At 40.8% G+C, this 26,927-nt stretch overlaps 1 protein-coding gene across 8 annotated transcripts in view; it reads left to right on the top strand.

Annotated features, from left to right (window-relative positions):
- SPAG1 (sperm associated antigen 1) overlaps nt 1-26,927 on the top strand; it is a 72,565-nt gene that overhangs the window by 29,983 nt on the left and 15,655 nt on the right. For all 8 annotated transcript variants that reach the window (XR_009759769.1, XM_061604277.1, XM_061604298.1 and 5 more), the window contains exons 11-16: nt 416-835; nt 1,203-1,302; nt 3,119-3,271; nt 18,913-19,088; nt 23,380-23,521; nt 24,036-24,162. Coding sequence is in view for 7 of the 8 variants with exons in the window: in XM_061604277.1 (XP_061460261.1) it covers nt 416-835; nt 1,203-1,302; nt 3,119-3,271; nt 18,913-19,088; nt 23,380-23,521; nt 24,036-24,162 (1,118 nt within the window). In the remaining variant the exon portion in view is untranslated. The remainder of the gene's footprint in view (nt 1-415; nt 836-1,202; nt 1,303-3,118; nt 3,272-18,912; nt 19,089-23,379; nt 23,522-24,035; nt 24,163-26,927) is intronic.

Consider the following 26,927-nt stretch of genomic DNA (forward strand, 5'->3'; position numbering starts at 1 on the left):
ATAATTTTTTTATATTTTTTGTATATTCTCATAAAGGTAGATTGCAATTGTAACTTGAAATGTAGTTGTGATTTGCTGTCTAATGTCCCAGTCGGACTAGCTTTTTAAGTTGAGCATCTAATATTTAAAGGGTTAATGCCAAGGTGATTATGAACCATTCAGAATAGAGTGGTGCAAGTTCTTTAAAAGAACTGATTTGACAATATTAATTTCCCACTCTGGCAACTTGCTTATACTTAGGATTTTATGTGGTGACTTTTGAGAGTGCACAGCTATCTTTAGTTAAATTTATTTCAGTAAGCTAATTTGTCAGATTTGTTTACTGATATATGCTTTTAATCCACCCCTCCTGTGCTTTTACAATAGTTCCTTCTGATGATGCAGACTCTAACCTTCCTGATTAACTTCCTTGTAGAAACTGCTGTGCTAGTGGGAGGAGAGATCACAACTGAGAAGACTGAAATGGGGAATGCACAGAAGAAGTTTTCCAGCAAAGGAGGTGGCTATAAATTTGAACCCAAGGAAGCACAGAAGCTCAGAGACCCTTTGGAGAATAATGTTAAAAAAGGCACACCTGAAAAAATGATAGCTAAAGTTTTACAAGATTCTGAAAGAGAAGTAAATGACTATCTGGACAATGATAAAAAAAATAGTGAAAACAGGGAAGTAACATTGAAGAATGCAGAATCTTCAGCTGCTGGAAAAAGCATTTCTGCTTTGCTTCCTCCCACTGCAGCAACACTGAAAGCTAGAGGAAATGAATTATTTAAAAATGGGCAATTTGGAGAGGCCATGCTCAGGTATTCAGAAGCAATTGAAAATGTCATCAATTCTGGTGAGTTATAAAATCTTACAAAATCCTGTGGTAATTTAAAATGTATCATTTCCTCAATTTTTTTCTAGGAAAAAAATGAACATTCCTTTGTAATGAATAAGTTGTTGTGAAAAAAAATATTCATCTCCTGTAGCTATGTGAAACAGAATTTTTAAGTAGAATTTCACTGTAACTGAATTATGGCTGCAAAGTAAAGTAGTAGGATGCATTTATAGGTGATGCACTGAATAAACAAAAGATTCTTGAAGCTTTGCTTCATCAGCAAAACTGCACTACTGCAGTGCAACTTGAAACCTAATGAAATATTTTATATGAATAAAATTTGATTTCAGTAATCGTAATCCACTGTAATTATCTGTAATTTTAGGAACCCAAAGTCCAGAGGATCTAAGTATTTTGTATTCAAACAGAGCAGCATGTTACCTAAAAGAAGGAAACTGTGTTGACTGCATTCAGGACTGTAACAGGTAAGTACCAACCTTCAGGGAAACAATCCTTCCCATGATTAGAATAGCATTTGAGCTGCTTTTAATGGTTTTAACAATTTGAAAGGTGTAACCCCTATGAATTTTGGCATATGTGTTTCATTAGAATATGCTGGAAATCACTTCCTTGGTCACAAAGATGGAGGAGGATGAGTTAAGAGAGTTAATATTTCTCTAAAAGTGTATGATGGCTTTGAATGTAAGATAAAAGCTGGTTTGTTACAGAATCATATGTAAGTTCGTATAGTTATTAATGCATTTAATTAATGCATGTCTTATTGAAACCTGAGCCTAAAATCATGTTTTATATTATCCAGAATATTTGTAAGTAGTTGCATCATAATTGCAACATGGTTGCAAATTGTGTTGCAGTAGTTCTCAGAAGCTGATACACAATCTTGGTCTCTAAGTTTGGAGCAGTGTGGAATGTAGTATTGAAGGCCTTTCATAGAGAACATGAAGGGAAAGGATGTAGCTCAGTGGTAAAGCATCTGCTTTGCATGCTAAAGGTACCAGGTTCAACCCCCAGCATCTCCAGGTAAGGCTGGGAATGTTGCTTGTTTGAAACCCAGGAGAGTCACTGACAGTCTGTGTAGACAATTTTGACCTAGATGGTCTGACTAATATAAGCCAGCTTCCTGTGTTCCTAACATGCTGCTGACATTTCTAAAGTATATTCTGTTATAAATATATTTAATGATATCTAATAAGTTAGACATAACAGCAGAGCCATAGCTGTCCAGACCCCACCTTATTAACCGTAAACTTTAATGCATTATATACAGGGGTACTCAATGTGCTGCCATCCAGAAGTTATTGGATTACAACTCCTGTAAGCCCCAGTCAGCATGGTCATGTACTGTGTATATTTACATGGGGTGTGACAAATTCCAGTAACATTTCCATAACATGTTTGACCCAAGTAATTGGCAGTTGCGCGTATTGCAAGGAGGCAATAATAAATAATCCACCTGTTTATTTATTTATTTATTTATTTATTAAACTTGTATACCGCCCCATAGCCGAAGCTCTCTGGGCGGTTTACAATAACTAAAAACAAATACAATTTAAAATGCATCTTTTAAAAAACAATTTAAAACACAATTTAAAAATTTAAAACAATATAGAACACATGCTAAAATGCCTGGGAGAAGAGGAAAGTCTTGACCTGGCGCCGAAAAGATAACAGTGTTGGCGCCAGGCGCACCTCATCAAAAAGATCATTCCATAATTTGGGGGCCACCACTGAGAAGGCCCTCTCGCTTGCTACCATTCTCCGAGCTTCCCTCTGTATGTATTATGCACTTATACCTACTGAATGTTCTACACCTATAATAACCATTGCAAGATATATGTGGATAATCTGTGTCCCTCCAGATGTTGCTGGACTCCAACTCCCATCAGCTCCAGCCAGCATGGCCAGTTGTCAGGGATGATGGGAGCTGTAGTCCAACAACATCTGGAGGGCCAGAATTTTCCTACTGCTGACCTACATACCACTTTAAGTACAAAAACCATTAATCCTCTGAGTTACTGATCTGCTAATAAGTATCACTCTGTTTAAATCTGTTCCTTGTCCATACGATTGATAGGCTTTCCAGGATGCTGTCCCAATGTATAAATAATTGTGATAGGTGGTCTGGTAGAAACCATTATTTTCTCTCTCCTGCCCCCCAATTTATTTTAGGATAGGCCCATATCTGAGAGAAGCATATTTACAACCATATTGAAAGTCTACATGTTTTGTTGTGTTTACTCCCTCAGTTACTTCTAATAACGTCTGAACATTTGTCCTTAGTGCACTAGAACTTCATCCATATTCTCTTAAACCTCTTCTTCGACGAGCAATGGCCTATGAATCCATGGAACGGTATCGGCAAGCATATGTTGATTATAAAACATTACTACAAATAGACAGTGGAATCCAGGCAGCAAATGACAGTGTTAACAGGTAAACATAATACGAACACAGAACAGCAGTAACACACTAATGTAAAATAGCTGTGAAACATTGTGCAGGTATAGTGTGGCCAGCAGTGCTAGGGTAAAATGTTTTGTGATTATGCTGCTGCAGTGGCTGCCTGACAAACCCTACATGTTTATTTTCTTGTGCAGTAAGTTTAGGCTGTTATTGAAGTAAATTAATTTGACCTTTATATTTGTTGGACTCTGGTTTTTTTCTTTTAAAATTATTAGTAATTGTAATTAAAATACGTGCAACCCAATCCTGTGCAGATGTAGGAGTTCCCATCTCAGTTTAGCTAAATTGGCTTTAGTGTACCTTAATCTGTTATGTCTGTTGTGTGGGGAGCAGAGTGTATTGTGATGTTATCCCTTTGGCCAGCTGCCTGTTCAATGATAGCCTAATTCTGGGTATACGTAGCTGATGATGGGCTGAAAGACAGAACTCTGATTGTGGTGGTGAACTGATCCCTCTACTGCCCACCCTACTTTCTAAATTTTTAAAATTTATGTCCTGTTATTTTTTGTGCTGTTTTTAACTGTTTTTAGTTGTTTTTATTATTTTTTGTACATCACCTTGAGATGTATATGTGGAATTATCATCATCAGTCTCCCTGCCTTATTTGGCAGTAATGATTTTGGGGAAGGTATTTGAATCTCCCATGCTGGTAACCCTGAGGGAATTATACATCCAGGCTGAGCCCCCCCTCCACCCCCATTCTGGAGAATCTGAGGATCTCATTGCTCCATGAAAACCATGGGTCAGTCTTACTCAATATTGGGCTTCGTACACCTGGCAGGTCATACTGTTGATCTACTATCTGAGAAAGAGGGAAACGATCCCTTAGAAGGGACCCATTCCTTGGGGGACAAGCAGATAGTTTCTTGTGCCGAGGCTGCTTCTCCAGGGGGGTGAAGGGATCCTGGTAGTGAATAATTCAATCATTAGGAACATAGATAGTGGGATGTATGATGGGCATTCAGATTGCAGGGTGATTTGCCTGCCTGGTACAAAAGTTGCAGATGTTGTCTGTCATCTAGGTAGCTTGGTAGATAGTGCTGGGAAAGAGTCAGTGGTTGTGGCATTCATGTTGGCACCAATGAATGGGGAAATACAGTTGTGAGATCCTGGAAGCAAAATTTAGGTTACTAGGTAGGATACTGAAAGCCAGGACCTCCAGGGTAGCATTCTCTGAAATGCCAAAGGTTTTACATGCAGGGTTAGTGAGTTAGGCATAGCTTTGTAGTCTCAATGTGTGGATGAGGCAATGGTGTTGGGAGGAGGAGGGGTTTGGATTTGTTAGGCACTGGGGAATACTTTGGGACAAGCTGGGCTTATACAAAACGGATGGGCTTCACTTGAACCAGGATGGAACTGGGACGGTATGAGGCCTACAACAGGCAAGGATTGAGCATACACATTGTAGGCCTACCTCCAAGGATCCTGGAGCCAGAAGTGGACAGACTGGTTGGGTGGATCAGTAAATGCCTCTTTGAAAGAATGCAGGGTCTTTGTGATACTAAAGAAAGTAATGGTGAGAACTTTGCTAGAAAAGCTTTTCTTGGGTTTCACCAGTTTGGCCAATTACTAGTCTGTGTCCAGCATACCATTCTTGGGCAAAGTACTTAAGAATGTGGTGGCAGCCAAACTGCATGTATTCCTAGCTGAAATGATTATCTAAATACTTTTCAGTCTAGTTTCTCACATGGATTTGGAGCAAAGACTACCTTGGTTGCCCTGGTGGATGACTTACATGGGGAACTGAACAGGGGAAGAGTGTCCCTGTTGGTTTTGCTGACCAGTTAGAGAGTTTTGATACCATGGAATCCTTCTGTACTGTCTAGCTGGGATGGGCTTGGGGAGGGCACAGTTTTGTGTTAGTTCTGATAATTCCTGGAGGTTAGGTTCCAGAATGTGATGTTGGGAATTTCTTGTCCTTCCATGTTGTTCAACATCTACATAAAAGTATTGGGAGACATAGTCCAGGGTTTGGGACTGGGCACCATCAAAACGCTATTGAAACCCAGCTCCAGTTGCTATGTGTGGCACATGTGGTGAGGTATAGCCTTGGAGCCACATTCCTGATATCGCAACACTGCTGCTTACCTGGGTGGGGCTGTGTGGGCACACCTGCAGGAATACTGGATTGGTAGTTGGACTGGTAGCAGCAGTCCTTCCGACACACCCACACAACCCCAATCTCATCACTGACCTCTCCAGCACTGTCTGAGGAAGCAGCAATGACACTAGTGTTGGGAAGGCAACTTCATAGCTCCACCCCATTCCATGTGTACTTACTGTCCAGCTCTAAATCTCCTTGCCATTAAACTGTCGGGAGTTAATGGAGGTCCTCAAATGGTGTCTGAAATCGATTAAGAATTTTGGGTGGAGACTTAATCCAGAGAGGGCAGAAGTGCTGTTGGTTTGTAGGAAATCTGATTAATAATTAGTTGCACAACCTGTTTTACATGTGATTGCACTTCCCTTGAAAAACCAGGGGGCTCTGCTTGAGAGTTGGGTCCAGTAGTGGTCCTGAATGACCAGGAGTGGTTTTATTTATTTATTTATTTATTTCTATTTCTATGCTGCCTTTTGGCCAAAAGCCCTCAAGGCGGCTCACAAAAAAATAAAATAAACACAAATACAAAATACACATCAGAAAAGAATACAGTGCACAAAAATCCAAACAACAAAATATTAACATTGTTTAAAAAACAAGGTTCTTTACAGGCCTGGAGATAATCTGTCCTTAAAATGTAGCACTGCCACTCCAAGAATTTTAGCCCTCAAACATTGAGCAGCTGTTGTAAAGGATTTGCTCACCAACACCATCGGATTCTTGCCTGAAATCATCATCCATAGACTTGAAGTAGAACTTGTAGTTGGGCCGGTTGAGGAGCGCCTTGAAGTCGCCCAGCGTCACCTTCTTGGCCGGGATGAGCAGCTTCACCAGGTATGGCGTCTCCTGGTTGTCCAGATGGTAGATGATCTTGGTTTCCGCTGCCGCACAAATCATGCTGGTGTGCCAGCTGTGTCTTTTCTTGGAGTAGGCAGATCTGGCTACTGTCGCATATGACCTAGTCATATCCAGGTTGGAATGTTAACAACACATTCTGCATGGGATTGCCTCCGAAAAGTGATCAAAAATTTCATTTGGTACAAAATGCAGCAGCAATAGTTTTGATTAGGACTGTGGCTTTTTAAAATCATATTATCTTCATTGGCTCCCAGGTTGTTTCTAAGCCCAATTTAAAATGCTGGTTACTAATTTTCTAAAATATTTGGGAAGAGGGTGCTTGAAGGACCACCACTTTCTACCCTCTCAGGTCTTCAGTGGAAGTCCTGCCTTGTGTCCGAACATCAACAGATGTTCTTGTTAGTGGATGCATAGGAGTTGTAGTACCAGCTGCCTCCCATGACATTCTGTCCCAGCTCACTCAAATGAAAACACAGGTGAGCCAGGGAAGTGCAGCTAGATGGCAGCAGTTGTAAAGCATTAATCAGATGCCCAAAGTGGTTACATAACAGGCAAGATGCGGGATTGTTGGAGGACTAAAAATAGAAAAGGTGTCTTGTGATGAAAAAGGGGTTTCCAAGCCCTAGTAGTAAGGGTCTCAACAGGCTGGAGGCTACCTTGGGTTCTGAGGATCCTTTGGACCTTAAAAATTAGTCATCTGACAACTGGATTATGTTGTGTGCTGTTTTTATGGTATAGTTTTTAACTGAATTGGTATTGGCTGCATTGAGGTTCCTATTGTTGGGACAAATATTTTAATAAATAATTTGCTGTTTCAGATTTACTGTACAAATTTAAGGATATTATTCTTAATCTAACTTTAACAAATCTGAATAGAAGCACTCTGTTCACAATCCAAAGCATGCTCTGTGTTCAACATTTAAATACATTTTTCTTATTTTGTACAGTACAAAATCTGTCCTCAATTGTCTTTTGTCTTTTAATTTTTTTCTTTTTAGGAATAAGGTACTTGCAAAACAAACTTGTATAGGATTCATTGTCCCAGAGATAATGATTTTTGCCCCCTTTGTTGGTACTTGTCAACATTGGTGCGTTTTGATGAGGAAATTACAGTGATTGTAGAGCACATGCGTTCATACTTGATCACTGCTATTTAGATAAGAATAATAAGGCAGTTTCTAATTTTGAGTTTCATTAGCAATATTATGTGAAACGTGCTTCCCATTCTTTAGCAAATTGCTTATCATCCTAGTGGGGTGCTAGTATGTTACAGCTAAGATTATAGATGTTCATAAATCATAAAGCTAGGAGGGGTACACCAGTCATCTAGACCAATCTCCTAATTCCACAGAGAGTGGCTGTATAGTGTAACCAGCATAAATTTTTCACATTCTGCTATGTTAAATTGAAAATACCTCCCATGCCATTCCACTGCTTCCCATAAACTCATTTCAAAGCAAAATCTTACAGAACATATAGTATTGAACTCAGAAATGCTTGCTCTAAGTTTTCATGGTGATACACAAAATACGCAGAGGGAATCCAGAGTTCAAAGTGTAAAACAGGAGAAAAGAAATCCAGACTCCTGTTGCACTTTTTTCTGTCAGTGGTCTCATAATCTGTTGAAATTAATTAAAAATCAGCCATGTTCACAAGATACCTGTAATCCCATTACTGACCTTGTCCCATACTCTGACCTTCCTCTTCTGCAGTTTAAAAGTTTAAAAAATGCATGCCTGAATTTAAATTAATTTAAGAAATTTAACATTGATATTTATGATAGCACCGGCATGCTCAATAAGAACCAACTCTCAGTGTTCTAAACATAGCTGTTTGGCTTGGCTAATCAGGGGGCCACACCCACGCCTGACATTTTTTCTTCTTTAAGCACTCATGGCTTCCCCCAAAGAATCCTCGGAAGTGTACTTTGTGAAGGATGCTGAGAAGGATGTTAAGAGACCCCTATTTCCCTGAGCTCCAGTGACCAGAGTGGTTTAACAGTCAGCCCCTCTTCCCAGAGAGTTCTGGGGATTGTAGCCCTGTGAGGCGAATAGGGTGTGTCCTAGCAACTCTCAGCAGCCTTTGTAAACTACACTTCCCAGGAACCTTTGGGGAAGCCATGACTGTTTAAAGTGGAATAAAGTTCTGGTGTGTATGTGACCAGGGAAAGCTTTGATTTAAATTTGGGTGGAAGACTATTCTACATGCTGTAGAATAAAAAGGTGGAGGAAACCCCAAACAATAATGATACAATGTTTTTCTTTTTGAAAGGAAAGGGGCTTTCCCGCTGCCCAGTGCCCACCCACCTAATCTCCTGCCCTCCCCCTTCCTCTCTCCCCTCCCCTTGACACCACTCACCATATGCTCAGAGGCACATGTTACCAAATTCTTCCAAGCTACCCAGGAAGTGGATTGGATTGTGAAAGACCAACCCAAATTGTGTTAGCATTTTTACAAGTTTGTAGGGCAGTACAATATCTCATAGAGGAGGTCAGGTCTCCTGCTCCCCTGGTGCATTCACTATAGCTGCCCAATTTCCTTGCTTTTAAAATTTGATAGAAATATCTGTTGGCTACAGATACATTCTCAAACCTTGCCTGTTAGTGAATTAGAATTAGTACCACTAGGTCACCTGTTTCCCACAGAATCCAGACAAAAGTGCACTATAAGAGACATCAGGAGTGCTGAAGAGTGCAGAAAGAATGATGGCAGGAGAGCCCTTTTCTAGATTATTCCTGGATGTTCATCTTTAAATTTAATGTTTCTTTATGCCTCTTGTTACTGCTAGTGTTCAGTGTTTGAATCATAATCTGCCATACGTGAAGCAGCAACCATCAGTTGTTTCAGATATCTTATGAACACTTATCATTCTGCCCAGGCTTTCCCTGACCTGTAAGAGTATGTGTTTCAGTCCTCTAAATTTCTGTTTTATTCACTTTTATATGCTTTTATGTGTTTTTATATTGCTGTTTTACTGGTTTTATGCAGTGTTTTAGTGTTTTGATGATTTATTGTTGTTGTTTGACTGTACAGCCCTTAGAGATTTTTGAAATATTAAGCGGTATATAAATGCTTTAAAATAAATAAATAAAACATCCATGTAATCCTCTGCAACCTCCATTTGTATCCATTGTGTGGAAGTAATTCCCTTGTTGCTGGAGATATTTGTATGAAGAAGCCTGCATGTATTGCAACAGAATATCATTACAGTGGTCTGCCATGAATTTAAGTTTCAAAGTGAAAACATTTGGCCTACAGAACTTGATTCATGTAATAAACAAGTACACTTTATTGCCTTGCTGTGCTGTGCTAATGTCCTTCCCGAAGTTGAGGAAACCAGGCTGAGACTTGGCTGTGCCTTTTTCTCTTTTTATTAAAGTAATAGATACAACCAAAGCAGTGCTCCTCATTAACGTAGCTACTCTTTCTAGGAACTTTGCACTGCTCTAACTCTGACTAAGCATGACCTTGCAACTCTAAGATGTAGACTCAGCAACTGGGTTCCCCCGAGTCCCCTTAAGTAGGCTTGGATCTCGCGCGCAAACAATGGCTTTGCCTCAGCTTATTCTGTTGAACTTCCGGCCTTAAACGCCTCCGAGTGCGGGGTGAAGGTGGTTTGATCTCAGCTTCCCCATCTGACAGAGGGGGGCTGCTAGCTGTCAGTTTGGGCATGGGAAGCTGGGCAGCGCTCAGCTGGGAAACATCTGACATGCAAGGTTGAATCTCAGGTTGAATTTCTGGAGGCGGCAGTGGCGATGTCATGTCCAGTTGGAGAGTGTCAGATGCGCCAGGTGGTGCTTCCACAGGGGGGTCAGAAGCTAAGGGGGCTGAGCTGTCCAAGGTGGGGGCTGGGGTGCCCTGTGAGTCCATCCCGCTGTCTGCCCCCTCCCCAGGTTCCCAGTGCAAGTCCTCATCCTCTGTTTTGCCTGCGTCTATCTGCTCCCTCCTTGCATGGCTCACAACAGCTAACTGTATTGTCACAATAATTGTAATGCAGTTTTAGTTTCCCAGTCTATTGATCTCTAGTGCAGAGGCTCCCAAACTCTGTTCTGTGGACCATGGTCTGCAGCATTAAATATTCATATTGATTATGAATTGTATTTTTATTATTTCTTTTATTTTGTATATTGTATTACAATTTGAATTATTTGGAATGCAAATTGCACTGCAATACAATTAAATTCAACATAAGAAATAAAAGCAGCAAGAAAAATACAATTAAAAATCATACAGTGTCTAGCATAGTGCATTACAATTGCTGCAACTGGCAGACAAATCATTAAGACCATCAGCAATTTTCAAGTGATCCATTGGGGGGGGTGGAGTTTGGGAACTACTGCTCTAGTGTATTTCCAGATTTAATTTGAAGGTCTGTACTGTGCATTCATAGGGAGCCTTGAAGACAGGTTGTCTGCTGTTGAACACACCATTTTAAGTGCTTCTTGCACTAAAGGCCAATCATTTAACGTACAAAATATATCTGTATGTCTGCCACCAATGGAAGTTTGATAGTAGTTTTGAAGAACTATAATAAATAACTGCAGCCAACAACTTAGGGACCCACCACTTTGATACTGAACTGACCCTCTCTGGAGCTGTCTTACCAAGAATTGTTGCTGTGAAGCTCCTTTCCTAGTCCAGTTGATTGTTATAAAAAATGGGGGGGGGCGGTAATCTTTGAAAAATAATTATTCTAAAACTGTTCTTATATAAGGAATAATTCACTCCCTTTTCTATATTCTAAGATAATTATGCATGTCTCATAAGTGCTGTGTTCTCTTTAATAATCTATAATTAGCTATTGAACTGCCATCCAATTAGCTACTGGTGCTGGTTTTGGTATATAAAGCTGTATACAGCCTGGGACCAGGATCCCTGAAAGATCATCTCATTCCTTATATACTCAATTGATCACTCTGCTGTGCAGGTGAGGATCTCATGCAGACACTTTCTCATCAGGTTATCAGTTTTGCACAGTATAGGAATTGGCCCTTTAGTGTTGCGACACCTACCCTTTGGAATTCTCTCCTGCTGACTATTAGACAGGCACCGTCCCTGTTGTCATTTTGGTGTCTACCAAAGACCTTCCTCTTCCAAAAAGCCTTTTAAGTAGATATTTTTCCTGTCTGCATCTGTATTGGAATTATTTTTAAGATGTTTTAAATATGTTTTTATTGTTTTATTTCTCTTTGTTTACTGCTCCAGACTCCTTTGGGAGAAAGCATGGGATATAAATTTAAGAAATGAATAATAATAAATAATATTTTAGTTCATGTTTTAAGTTTTATAAAATATGGCTCTTGTGGTAATCTCTCAAACTATTATTTTTTCCATAGCTTCTTCAAGGAAAAACTTAGATTCATAACACGTTGGGATTTTAATGAGTTTTCATTTGAAACTTTGTAAGAGTTTAAAATTCCAACAATAAATCATTTGTGCACTATTTTTGTTTTGTCTTATATTGATCACACTGAATCATACAGCCTGATTTTCAACCCAGTTAAGCATTTGTTCCTATTTGCTGACTTTTTTTTTTTTAATTTCTTGAAAAATTGTAAGTCATACAGAACTCTGGTTTGTACTGTTGGCTCTAGATTAGGGAGGAAGATGGCGGCCGCGTTACAAGCAGTGCTACGAGTCCTCCTAAATCATTCCTAGTAAGAAACTATTTTACTGCTCTTGTATCACCTTTTATTGTCCTTTTCGTTTTTTAAATTGCTTCCCTCTGAAAAGGGGCATCATTTAACTGATAGTCAGCTAAGCCTCATTCACTCCGAGCCCTATTTAAAATTACTCGAAGGACTATCCTGTGTCTCTGATTTATTGCCTTCTCTTCTTGCAAGACTGACTTTCAAGATAACAACCCAGGGGTTTCCCACTGCGTACAACTCTGGCAAAAAAGACTATTTTACTGCTTATAGACTTTAGACCTCATGAATGTCTTAAAAGCGGAGCCTAACAAACAATTTTAATTACGACTGAGATATTCCAGTAAAATGGTTCTAACAAGACAAAGACGCAGGCAGCTGGCAGTCGACCAGCAACTCCAGCATCAACTTACAACACATCAAGCTCACCAGGCAAAAATTACTTCCTTTTTTCCGCACAATGTCTCTCCAGAAATACAAGTTAATCCAGATCCAAGAAGCTCAGAAATTGATATTGCTCCAGAAACAACACCTTTAATCATGGACTGGTCATTAAATTACATAGACGAAATTACCCCTTGGAACGGCGACTCCCATTCCATCCCTCTTAGTCAGGAGCTGGTGGAGGCTGATACATTAATTGAAAACAACTCGACAAGTGGCTCACTATTATGCCTCCGAGCCGCCTCTTAAGAACATAAGAACATAAGAAGAGCCTGCTGGATCAGGCCAGTGGCCCATCTCTTCCCCCCAGCCACCCCCCCTGCACAGCTCTCCTCAAATAAGAGCACGATGACAGAGGAATATATACCAGCCCTACAACCGAGCAACATCATGGGTCTTCTACTTTTGATCCTTGACGAACTTAACCTAATGAAGCCTTTCTTTGAAGAATGCAATGCACTTTTAAAGTCTTTGACAACAATAGCCAAAAACTTATACCAGCTAACTCATTGCTTCTGGAGTCCGAAACAACTAAGACAAAACAACTAGTTGGACTAAAGCCAGGTGATGCAACCAAATTAACCAAGGAGTATGGGCCAAAGACTGCTGATACTACCAGACAACCCAGTCATCTAAAGAAATGTAATAAGCCTAAGGAAAAAGCGAGGAAATCCAAGAAATCCAAGAACGTGAAGAACTATAAGCACCCTACTGGGAAGAAGCTAAACTTCAAGCCTCTGTTTGAAATTCTGAAATCATTAGAATCTATTACTCCGTTGCCTACCAGCAAACCAGCGCATAAAGATTGAGAACTAGCTAAAGATGGCATCCGACTAACTAATTTGGGAAAAAACATCCCCCACTCTTTAGACTTAAATCCTCCTGACCATTCTCCATGCGAAAATGCAATTTTAGCCAACATGATTGCTAAACCCAAACTGCATGGGAAAAATAAATCCTCAGCATTACCAACAGCAAAACCTTTTCATAAAAAGCTCATAGAAGCGGATTTATCAAAGAGCCACATGAAATTAGTTATGGAAAATAACAAAGCAGTTTTGCTTAACTTCCCTAACTTCCCAAGGAAGCACGGCTGCTACCCTGATAAATACAGATTCTGTGAGTTCTTAACTACTACTGCACCAATATCCCTTACTTCCTCGGATATTAACAATCTCTTTTTTTTATATAGCAATTGCCATACGACTAGAGTAATAATAACCTTCGCAAACAGTGAGATGGCGAAGAAGTTTTATGCTTCAAAATCACTTCTGGCTGACCATGGATTATTTATTGTCCATTGCTTTAAGAATATAGTTCCTCCCTTTCCACTGATAACGGAAGCTTCCAGACTACGTAATTCCGCAAATGAACATACCAGTCCTCTTCCTACTCCAGATGCCCAATTACATCAATCCATTTTGGAGCATCAACCCTCTCCTAAGGACGTCTTCAATGAATCTCGTGAGTCGGAAGACCTCCAACTCATCGAAGTCTTTCCTGATCTACCACTGCTTGAACAAACAAAAATAATTAATAGGTTAGACCGATTGAAGACCGACTTGCACCAATTACAACACCAGCCTCTATCTCTACCCAGCAAATCTAACCTAAAACCCGCCAAGGCTTCTCCCTGCCTCCAGCCTGGAGTCTCCACCTCATCTTCTGTTTCTTGGACAGAAAGATGATATTTGGACTCAAACGAGATTGGATCTTGCTCCCAGCCCCCGCAAACTCTCTCCCGTGTTAACAGGGGGGGCAAATCGATAATTTCAAATGTAAGTGTAATAAGACCGGAACTAGACCAAATTTTTCCATTAGCAGAACCTAACCCTTGAAATCTATTGACTTCCGATGACAGTAATTTGCCCCAGCCAGCCTCGGATGCTCCTCCTCCCTCCGGGCCCAGTGCTGTCTTTAATTTATTATCTTGGAATATAGCCGGATGGAATAATAAAGCTAATGATCCTGAGCTTTTATCATTCCTCCGTCCATTTGATGTCATATGTTTCCAAGAAACATGGCTTACAGAAGATCAACCTCTTTTTGTTAATGGATTTAAATGTTGGACCAAACCCGCTCAGCGTTTAGCCCAGAAAGGCCGAGCCAGTGGCGGCTTAGCGTTTTTAATTTCCACAGAGCTAAATGCCACAGTAACAGAGATACCATTCCCAGCTCCGGAACATTGCCTAGCCCTAATCATATCTCTCAAAACACTTTCTATGCAAACTCCCCTTTTACTCCCACCACTCATTTGTATAAATGTATATATTCCTCCCAGGGGCCCGAGGTTAAACTCTCAAAGATGGCAGGACCTACTAGAATATATGGAGCAAATTCAACAAAAATATCCCATGTATAATTTAGTTATGGGTGGCGACCTTAATGCCAGGACGGGCCCCAATATTCCAAATTCATTAATACTTCCAGACTTATGCCCAGGAGATTATACATTTCTACCCCGTACTTCATACGACAAAGTAACAAAGTCAAATGGCCGCGCTTTATATAAGATGATGATAGGTCTTGGCTTGCTGTGCCTTAATGGCTCAGAATATGACTCGTCCGAGGGATTTTTCACTTTTATAACCAAAAGAGGTGCCAGCGTGGTAGATTATATTTTGATCTCCCCACAAATACTTGATCTTGTAAAGAATTTTGACATCGTTTACAGATGACAGTGATAATCTTCCACTGTCATTGTCTTTATCCCTCTCTGTTAGTAAATTGGAAATCCAATCGGACAAAGATTTGTCTCAAGGCCCGAAACGTAGAAGATGGTCTCCTTTGGTCCTGAAGGAAGTCAGGTCTATTCTAATGTCCCCTCCATTGATGGAATTAAGACATAAAGCCACCCTGCCAGCCAATGCCATTATTGAGATGTTTAAACAGATTGTATCCCATCTCCACCCCGCTGTCACCACATCCAAGGTCATCCCAGATATACTTCAACTTGGGAATAAACCGTGGTTTGATAAAGTTTGCTTGGCCAAAAAGAAACAGGTTTGTTATCAAACCCGTTTCACTAGATTACATTATTCAGAATCGGCCTTAGCTAAACTTCATACACTTAAAAAAGAATATAATAACCTATTAAAACATAAAAGATCAACCTATGTCACTTCATTTTGGCATTGGCTTGGAGCGGCAGCTCTTAATTCTAATCAGGAGAACTTCTGGAGATTGGTTCGAAATTCTGTCTGACAACTCCCATATCTCAATCCCTCCAATCCTCCCCGAGTCTTGGATTTCCCACTTCCAGGCAAGTTTTGATGATCCATCCTCCTTGGACCAATCCTCTTTCACTATTCCTATTGATTGTCCACAATGGCCCCCAGTAACTGGAACTGAAATAGACAACTTGATTTCACAACTGCGTTCTGGGAAAGCCCCAGGCCAAGATTTGTTGCCAGCCGAATTGTATCAATCTTTTCCTTTATGGTGGTGTCCCATTCTTGCCGCCTTATTTACTAAAATCAACGAAACAGGCTACATTCCCCACAGTTGGAAAATGAGTATTGTAGTTCCAATATTTAAAAAAGGAGATCCCACTAAACCATCAAATTTCAGACCCATAAGCCTCCTGGACATTGTGGCAAAACTGTATGGGCGTTTCCTTCTAAATAAACTCCTTGACTGGGACAAGGAGCAAGCTATCATATCAGACGCCCAAGCAGGATTTAGGGAAGGGGCCTCAACACTACACCAACTGTTTATTCTCCACCACCTTATTACGCATGTAAAGATGAACCCGCAGCGCTCTTTATATCTAGCGTTTATTGATTTTTCGGCCGCCTTTGATTCTATTAACCGTCGTTTACTTTGGAGTAAACTTGAAAACGCTGGCATTAATAAAAGACTGCTCTGGCTTCTCCAATCCTTACATCAAGACACTGTCTTAAGAATTCGCTTAGGTCACAATGGTCTTCTTTCCCAGAAAATTCCAATGAGGAGAGGAGTAAAACAGGGCTGCATACTGGCCCCTTTCTTGTTCAACTTTTTTATCAATGATATAGTCCCGGCAATGTCCTCCCCATCATTTTTTCCACCTTCAATCAAAGATAGAAAAGTTCCGGTCCTTTTATATGCAGATGATTTACTCCTACTCTCCCAAAATAGGCTAGGCTTTAAACGAATGCTTTCACAATTTCAGACATATTGTGCCGCCCAATGTCTTCATATTAACTACTCAAAAACTAAAATAATGATTTGCGGAAAGTATAGCAAAGTTAAATCCATCTGGCGCTTAAATGGGCATACAATAGAACAGGTCCACACTTTTAAATATTTGGGTATATATATTAACAACAAATTGTCATGGGCTCAACAGTTGGCCCATATTAAACTCGTAGCTCTTAAGGCCCTTGGTCTTCTGAAGAAATTTTTTTACTCTAAGGGCGGCCAACTGATGAGATCCATGTCTAAACTTTATATATCAAAAATTCTTCCAAAAATCATGTATGGGTGTGAGATCTGGGGCCCCTCTTTACAGTCAGCCCTAGAACCTATTCAAAACATCTTCTTTAAGCAAATCTTAGGCTTACCCAAAGGCACACCGGCGGCCTTTATGAGAATAGAACTTAACTCTCCCTCCTTAATGGCCAGAGCCGACCTAGCGTTTTTACGCTTATGGAAAAAATTCTCGGAGGCCAATCCATCCTCATTGGCCAAACTCTGCTGGGAGGTTCAGCTTGAAAAAGGGGGTTGGGCAAAAAATTTTTATGCCCTGGCCATTCAGTATCTTCTGACCCCTTCTCTGCTCACTAGTTTTAATTCAAAGGCTCTGTCTAACCAAATCTATGATAGTGACGCACAACAAGATACCGCAGTGATCGCCACCTCCCATTTTTCCAAATGGTTTACCCATATTAAACCTAATCATACATGGCCTCCTTACCTAGATGTTCTAACAAGCGCCCCCCTCAGAAGAGCTTATACCGAATTACGATTTCAGGTGATGCCCTCGAACTATCTATATGGTCGATACCTTGGTATCCCATATGCCGAAAGGCTATGCATAGCAGGATGCAGAGTGCCAGAAGACCTAGTTCATTATATGCTCGATTGCCCTCTATTTTCTTCCCCACAAGCAAAATTTTTAGCACCACTGATCCCAGTTAATAATAACGACAACAAGTCTCAGACTTTGATTTTGTTATTATCTGCTACACAGCCACACATGATAATTTCTATTGCAAACTTTGCTTTAGCGGCAAAGAAACTGAGACCCTCTTATTCTAGGAATGGTTGATAAAATTAATTTGCTTGAAATTTTAATTCAATTCAATTCAGGATGATTATTTTATAATGTGTCAATGTATATGGTCTTTCTGGGAATAGTTATTATAATTAATTTGCTTGGAATTTTAATTCAGTTTAATTCAGGATGATTATTTTGTAATGTGTCAATGTATACGGTTTTTCTGTTGTAACAGCCTATGGCTACAAACAATTTATTATAAATAAACTACTGTTGGCTCTCCTTTTGTCCTGTGTTATGAAGTGGTGATCTGGCTGCAGGTGTTAACCATTTGATATTTAATCCTATTATATTTTTAAAAACACACAATGTTAATGGCATGCCCATCATTTTTTGAAAAGTGTTTTATTCAGTATTTTGAGAAATGATGGTTGATAACTAATGTGTCATACTCAGAGTAAAATCTATTGAAATCAATGGATTTAAGTAACTTGCCCATTAATTTCACTTGGTCTGCTCTGAGTATGACTAATAGTGGATGTCACTCGATATCTTTAACTGTGGTGCTATATGTCAGGTGACTTCTGTCATGTGAAATAGATAACATGGAAGTTGCATGTCATAAACTACAATTTCCATGCTTTCCATCTTGCATTTGAATTTAGATAGATTCAAAATTGCCCAAAATATCTTGTGTTTGCTTGCTTCTTATTATGGTTTCCGTTGTGTAATTCGTGGAATTTCCCGCCCCTCTCTAGATCTTGTTCATGCTTTTGCTTCATTGCCTATTACTCCCTTCCTGACAACCCATCTCCTCATTTCATCTGCTTCCTTCTCCTTCTGGTAATTCATTTTCAGCCTGCAAAGTATTTGTTTCTGTACTATATGAAATAAAATTAAACTAGGTTGAAATGGTTTATAAACCTTGAGACTTGAAAAAATAGTATTTTAGGGGCTGTTGAATTGGTTTCCTATGAAGTTAGTACTGAATTCCTAAAAAAAACCCTAGTGAAATCCTCCTTGCAAAACAAAATAGGGGGAATCTCACTATCTTGGGGTTAATTTGTGTATTATCGAAGTGATCATCATTGGGTCCGAAAGAGAGAAACAGTTCAATATGATTTCCGTGTTTGTACTTGGTTGGTTCTCAGCTGACATATTGAACAGTCAAGACAATACTTACTTTATGAGCTTTCTAAATAAAGCGTAGGTGTGGATACTAAATAAAAACATAAAGATTTATTTAAAAACTCAAGAATATAATTCACATTGTCTCAATATTTTAATTTGTCCCCTTTGGGAATTATTGTCCAGTTTGTTTACTGCATTTTTAATTGATTAATTGATTGTTTTTCTCTAGGATAACAAGAACTTTAATAGATCAGGATGGCCCAAATTGGAGGGAGAAGCTATCCCCAATTCCTGTTGTTCCTGTTTCTGCTCAGTTACACTGGTGGCATGGAGGAAATATTACTTCAGAGACAAAGCAAAAGAAAAATGCAGTCAGGCACGGAGATCAACAGTCACAGATTCCTGGTATGCATAATGTGATTTAGCATGTCAGAAAGTTTTATTTAAGAAAGCATCATATTGATATGTTTGAGAATCTGGGCTAGTAACCAAAGAGCTGCATATATAGCTTTCATACTCTAACTAGAATTTCCTTGCATGGCCTGGGGGATTCTTAAGCTTCCTTTCATTTCAACCTCTTGTGCTGCCATGTCTCCCCAAAAGCCTCTCAGAAAATGAGAACACCTTCTGGAGCATCAGTCATCAGAATCTGATGAGCTGCAGTTAGAAGTGGAAATTGGGGAGGCTTGGTGTGCAAAGTGTTTGGATGTGTATATACAGTGCCCTTCAGATCACATTCATTATTTGAAGAGAGATTTAAAAGATTAATAGCCCTGTCAAAGTATGTGCCATGTGCCATCTATGAGACAAGGTTCTAGTTTTCATCTTGGTTCACAATAGAAACTACAAGAGGGAAGCTGCTGTAAGATGTTACTTTGTATGCCAAGCCTATAACTTTCTCCTGCTGTGCTATACAGTCTAAAAGTGTTCTGGAGAAGGACTGGCTGCCAGCTCTGAACCTAAACACTTTATTAGTATAAAGCTTGAAGGTGGAGTATAGCATGTGGAAGAAGAGCTTTTTAACTTTATGATGTACATCAACCTAATCCTAATGCATACTTTCTAGAAACTGTAAGCCAATTGCCTGTCTCTCTCTCCTTTTCCCAGCATTTCATGGCTCAGCTGTCCTCCACCATAGATGTAATTGCTAGACTTGCACAATCTGCCCAGCTTCCAGTTCCTTTGGACTTTTTCCTCCCTTACCTAGGGTGCAAGTGAAGAGTTGCCCATGGAAAATAATGGCAAAATTCAGGATTTTAGTTTAGCTTTGAATAGCCACCACCATCTGTTTATTTCCTATATTGTTTCTTGCTCATACTTCATGGCCTCCATGACAACCATGGGGCTGTCTCAAGTTTTCACTGGCCCGATGCATAGGGCAGGGCACACCCTTGACTTGGTTTTTGCTCCAGATGGAGGAAGGGGTGGTCTGGAAATAGGGGGATGGATGTCACCCCATTGTCATGGTCAGACCGCTTCCTGGTGAAGTTCAGACTTATGGCTCCAATCCCCCCCACCCCTGGGGACTAATGGAATCCACAGGATTCCTGAGTGCCCTGGGAGAGTTCCCAGTAGATAGAGCAGGTGACCCTTTTGAAGCCCTTGTCACGCTGTGGAACAGCGAGGCAGGTCAGGGTCTTGACAAGGTTGCCTCTGAGTGCCCTCTCTGGCATTGGGGAGCCCAGTTTGCACCTTGGTACACTAGTGAGCTAAGGGCAATGAAACAGGCTGGACGATGGCTAGAGCACAAGTGGTGAAAGATGTGCTGTGAGGCTGATTGGGAACAAGTGAAACATCATAACTTCCTACTGTGTGGTGATGAGGGCAGCGAAGAAGGCCCACTTCTCTGCCACCATCTCATCCTGAAGTAGCTGTCCAGTGAAGCTTTTCCATATTGTCAGGGGTCTGTTCACATCATCTCCAAGAAATGGAGTTTTAGACCCTTCGGAGGCCCACTGTGAATTGTTCACAAGGCACTTTAAGGGTAAAGATGCTCGCCTCCGTAGCAATGTTGATGCCCCATCCACATCTACTGTAGTCCCCAATGAGGTGTCCAGTGCAATGTCTGCTGCAACTTCTTGGGAACAGCTTCAGTTGATGTGGCCTGATGACATGGACAAGGTGCTTGTGATGATGCAGCCAGCAACGTGTCCTCTCAACCCTTGCCCTTCTTGGCTTATTAAAACGTTTCGAGGGGGGTTGACGGAGTGGATCCAGGGTGTGGTCAATGCATCATTGTGGGAGGGAGTGGTTCCAGCCTCCCTGAAAGAGGCAGTGATCCAACCACTCCTGAAAAAGCCCATTGTGGACCCATTGGTTTGCGACAATTACCAACCAGTCACAAATACCCCCTTTCTTAGGGAAGGTGATTGAGAGGGTTGTGGCGCAGCAGTTGCAGGTACTCTTGGCTGAAAGAGATTATCTTGACCCAACCCAGTCTGGTTTCAAGCCTGGTTATGGGACTGAATCAGCCTTGGTTGCCCTGATGGATGATTTTTATTGGGAGGACAGGGGGAGTGTGACCCTGTTACTCTTACTTGATCTCTCAGCAGCTTTTGATACCATTGACCATGGTATCCTTCTGGGCTGAGTTGGTGAGATGGGTATTGGAGGCACTGTTTTACAGTGGTTCCGATTCTATCTCCAAGGTTGTTTTCAGAGAATAGCATTGGGTGATTGTCTTTCAGCACCCTGGCAGTTGTGCTGTGGGATGCCGCAAGGTGCCATCTTGTCCCCCATGCTGTTTGACATCTATATGAAGCCCTTGGGAGCAGTCATCAGGAGATTTGGGGTGTCAGCAGCACACCAATGATACCCAGCTCTGTTTCTCTATAACATCTGAATTGGGAGAGTTGTGCAAGCCCTGGACCTGTGCCTGGACTCGGTGGTGGGCTGGATGAGGGCCAATAAACTGAGTCTGAATCCTAGCAAGACGGAGACACTGTGGGTTGGTGGTTTCCAAGTTCGGATGATTGGTCAGTTGTCTGGTTTGGATGGGTTCATACTCCCTCTGAAAGAGCAAGTCCGTAGACTGGGGGTACTCTTGGATCCATCTTTGTCGCTCGAGGCCCAGGTGACCTCAGTGGTTAGGAGTGCCTTTTACCAGCTTCGGCTGGTAAGACAGCTGCAGCCGTTTCGGAACTGGGATAACCTGACCACTGTTGTCCATGCCCTGGTAACCTCCAGGCTGGATTACTTTAATGTGCTCTATGTGGGGCTGTCCTTGAAGTTGCTCTGGAAGCTGCAGCTGATGCAAAATGCGGTGGCGAGACTGCTCACTGGGGCAGGGTATTGCCAATATGTCACCCTGCTGCTGAAAGAATTGCACTGGCTGCTCATTTGCTACTGGGCCAAGTTCAAGGTTCTAGTTTTGGTTTGAAAGCCCTATACAGCTTGGGACCAGGATACCTGAAAGACCATCTTATCCCTTATATACCCAGTCGATCACTGCACTCTGCAGGTGAGGACCTCCTGCAGATACCATCTTATCAGGAGGCCCGACTGTTCTGCACAACATAGGAAAAGGACCTTTAGTGTAGTGGCATCTCCTTTTGAAGTTCCCTTTCCTTAAATATTAGACAGGAGCCATCTCTGTTATCTTTTTGAAAACCTTCCTTTTTCAACAAGCCTTTTAAGTAGATACCTTATCCCAGTCGCATCTGTGTTGGAATTGCTTTTTAATATGTTTTTAAACCTTTTTTTTTTTAAATATGCTTTTAACTTTTTTTGAGATGTCTTGAAAGCTTTTAAAAATTTTTTTTAAAGATGTTTTGTTTTAATGTTTTTTAATGTCTCTTTTTATGATGTTTTTAAAGTGTTTTTAGGGCTTTTGTTTGCTGCCCTGGGCTCCTGCTTGGGAGTAAGGGCCAGATATAAATCAAATAATAAATAAATAATAAATAATAAACCTTTTTTAAAAAAAGATATTGTTAAATGATGTTTTAAGATGTTTTAAAGCTTTTTTAAAAAAGGTTTTAAAGATATTTTAATATATTGTAAAGTCTGTTTTTATGATGTTTTAAAGTGTTTTTAGTGCTTTTGTTTGCCGCTCTGGGCTCCTACTGGGTGGAAGGGCAGGATATAAATCAAATAAATAAATAAATATTGTATGCACACAGACACAGGTTGCAGTAAAGAAAATACTTCCTGTCTTTGGCATTCATTGTGAACCAAGACGTCCCTCTCTAGACAGTGAGATTACTTTGTATTCTGCCTTTTCTCCAAGGGACTCAAGGAAACATATATGTTTCTTTCCCTCCCTTCATTTATCCTTGTGAGATAGGTTAGACTGAGAGATGGTGACTGGCCAAATGCCACCTATTGAACTTCATGCCTGGGTGGGGATTTGAACCCACTTAGTTTAACATTCTAACCACACTACTCCACACTAACTCTCTTCTTTATGTCTGGTCTTGAAAATTCACAGGACCATTTTGAAGTTTATGAAACATTTGTTTTTCTTCTCAGTTTAATCTGGTACTCTCTTCTGCCATTCCAAGTCACTGTCACTGCAAGTTACTACAGGGATGGTATAGTGAAAAAAAGTGATGGTGTAAACTTGATCTTAAGGAACAGATCAATACTCTATGAATTTAACTCTTGTTCTCTGAATGCTGTGGAAAACTTGTGCATCAATGTTCTCCCTGCTCAAGATTGCCATTAATGACTGGGCATTTCTATCTGTTTTGCGAAATAGATGAAAAGTCAGAAGAAATGTTCAAATCTCTTAAGAGTAAAGGGAATGAGCATGTGAAAAAGGGTAACTATGAGGAAGCACTGATAAAGTACAATGAATGCATTAAGTTAAATTCCCAGGAACAGACCATCTACACTAACAGGTAAGGAAGTGTTTAAAACTCTTTTCAGATGCAATACAGTTCATTCAAATCAGTAGACATTCGTAATTCATTTTAATGGGAAATTGATGATATCCAGCACTATTAATGTTTGTAAGTCAAAGCTGCTTCCTGTGTTGCAGTTACATGAAGGCCCATACTTTTATATGAAGAAATTTATAATAAGACCATGGTTTCCATATTGGCTTTCCAACCAGGATATCAGTCTCAAACTAACATGGCCATTCTTATACTATATATTTATTTAAGGCATTTATATACCACTTAATTATTTGCATTTCTAAGTGGTGTACATAAAAACAAACCTTATAGGAAATAAAACAATAAAATCAAACACTGCCTTAAAGTGCCTACTGGAATACTACAAAAGTACTCATTTCTTTATATACAAATAATGGGCCTTATAGACATAAAAAGTAATGTGAGAATTGGCCTCAGAATTCTATGAGTGCTACAATATGTTCTTAATGTACTCTGTTTTTGACTACTGTATTAGGGCCCTTTGTTACTTGAAGCTGTTTCAATACGAAGAAGCCAAAAAGGACTGTGATTATGTTCTTCAGATTGATGAATCTAACATAAAAGCTTTATACAGAAGAGCTCTAGCATACAAAGGTTTACAAGTAAGAAAAGAGAGCAGCCTGGCTGTAAACTTGCTCGGTTTTATAGCAATCACATATGTTGAAAACATAAAAATTATCTAAAAGTTTGGGAGGGGGCATTCTTGTTGTTTGAAGAATTTTGTGATGTTTCAAGGTGAATATTTTTGGGGGGGGGGCAGATAAGAACTTGGATATAAACCAGGTGGGTGAGTGGTGGAGACTTCTTGGGGCCTGACAAGAGTAAATACTACCAAACCTTTCCCCTCCACTGTTAGGAAATGTTGAGGGCACAGGACCACTCCATGCTCCACTGCTAGCAAGCAAAAACATTACGATTATGAAGAGAACAGTTATAAACAAGTAAAACATATTTAAAACAATTAAAAGAGCTACTAACTAAAAAAACTGAAACAGATCAACATCTAAGTGTCTAGAAAGGCTTGCCTAAACAGAGAAGCTTTAAGCAGGTGCCAAAAGGAATACAGCAAAAGTGCCTGCCTGTTGTCAATAGGCAGGGAGTTCAAAGGAGTAGGTGCTGCCACACTAAAAACGATTTCTTACAAATGTAGAATGAGTATTAAAAGAACAATTTCTTACAAATGTAGAATGAGTATTAGGTGGCTCCTGTAACAGTGCCTGTCCTGCAGAACACAGTGCTTGAGTGGGCACATATGGGGTAAGGCAGTCTTGCAAGTAAATTGGTCCCAGCTGTTAAGGGCCTTATACACTAGTAGTAACATCTTGAACTTGTCTGGTAACAAACTGGCAACCCGTGAAGACCTCTGAGCTGAGGTATTACATGTTGACATGGCCTCACCCCCGTTATCTATCTGGCTGCAGCATTCTGCACTAATTGCGGTTTCCAGGTCAAGTGCAAGGGAAGCCCCATATAGAGTGTATTGCAGTAATCCAGTCTTGAAGTCACCAGTGCCTGAACTACTGTGGCCAAACTGTCCCGGTCCAAGAATGGTAGTAGTTGTCTTACCAGGTGCAACTGATAAAAAGCACATCTAGCCACTGAGACTACCTGGGCCTCCAGTGACAGAAATGGATCCAGAAGCGGCCCCAGAGTGTGTACCTGCTCCTTCAGAAGGAGTGCAACCCTGTCCAGGGCAGGCAATAGACCATTTTCTCAGACATGGGAACTATTCACCCACAGTGCGTCTGTCTTGGCAGGATTCAAGCTCAGCTTGTTTTCCTTCATCCATCCTACCGCTGTCCCCAGACACCATGGTTAATGGTACTGAAATCTGCAGAGAGCTTGAGAAGCAGTAGCAACGTCGCACTCCCCCATCCTGTTTTCTGTAGAGGTCATCTCTCAGGGCAACCAAGCCTGACTCAGTCCCATGGCCAGGCCTGAACCCAGATTGGAACAGATCTAGATATTCTCCAGTGGGCACCAGGACACCGCCAAGTGGGGGTATTGTGTTCCTTGCTAGTGCTTGAGGCAGGAAAGAGTTAACACTCCAAAGTGACCGTTAATGCGGCCCCTCCCACGGAGTGCTAGTTCGTTTTCCTGCCTCGCTTGAGCAGTACTGATTTTCGCCTTGCTCTTCAGTCTGGCCGAGTTATTTATTTATTTATCTTTTTCTTTATTTATGTATTTATTGGCGGTCAATGTTTACTTCACTTTTACCTCCGTGTTGTATATAGCTGTTTGTCCTAAGATTAATTAGTACAATGTTCTCTCCTCAGAAATGAATTTCTTTGTAGTTTTCCAATTCATGCATTCCCTTAGTGTTTTTCCCGGGTAGATTTTCCTCACTAATGAATTTCTCTGTGATTTTCCCTTTATGCATTCCGTTAATTTTGTCCCCGTTAATGAATTTCTGAGGAGGTTTTTTCCTCAGTCATAACTGCTATTGATATTTCCCTACGTTAATGAATTCCGGGGTGGTTTTCCCTCGTTTATTTTTATTTTTTGCACAGTAGCTTTCTTCTCCTTATAAATTGGTCTTTCCTGCTGACAGCGAAATGCCTAAGGAGCAAAAAACTGTCTCTTCAAGGCTTTCCAAACGACCGGTTGCAGCGCTTGGTGCGGTAGCACCTACAGCTCGCTCGCATGACCCAGCAGTTAAAAAGACGAGTCGCTGCAGCGCTCGCGAAGGCGGTCGCCATTTTACTCAAACAGCCTCACAGGCACCGCGCGGCCCAATTACTCTTGCGGTAGCACAGAGAACGGCCGTTAATTACCATGCACCTCTTTCCCCTGCAAGCACTGAGGTATCAGAGCAATCAGGGTGGAATAATTTAACAGCATTTAACGATACTGCCTTCCCTGTAGCTGGTGCGGTAGCACTGCAATCAGGACGTAAAAGTATAGAAGCAATAAAAGGTGCAGAAAACCCTGTCAGCACTGCAGTAGCAGAGCACTCAGGACGTAAGCGTTTGACTAAAACAAAACATACAGTTCCCCATACAGCAGAGCAATCAGGAAGGGTTGCTCCTGAGAGAGGCACAAAGTATAAGGAAAATGCTTCCTTACACGGCACAAGGGCGCTGTCTCTAGGACAACACTCGCAGCAGTTGAGTACAATGAATACTGAATTTCCCTCACAGCAGGAGGAGATTCCAGTCCCTTCAGTCCTTTTTGGCTCAGATTCTGAGGAAAATGATGAGGAATTTACAGGTTTCAATAGTCATAACCCTGAGATTCCTCAGAGCACTGGGGCTTTAGAGCCTGTAACTGCTATTGCGACTAATGGGCACAGTCATAAACAGCAGCACGGAGTTTTGCGTGACAGCACTAATAGTATCCAGCCTCAATGCAACTCCACGCAGATGGC

Source organism: Rhineura floridana, chromosome 1, assembly GCF_030035675.1.
Source record: "Rhineura floridana isolate rRhiFlo1 chromosome 1, rRhiFlo1.hap2, whole genome shotgun sequence".
NCBI lineage: Eukaryota > Metazoa > Chordata > Lepidosauria > Squamata > Rhineuridae > Rhineura > Rhineura floridana.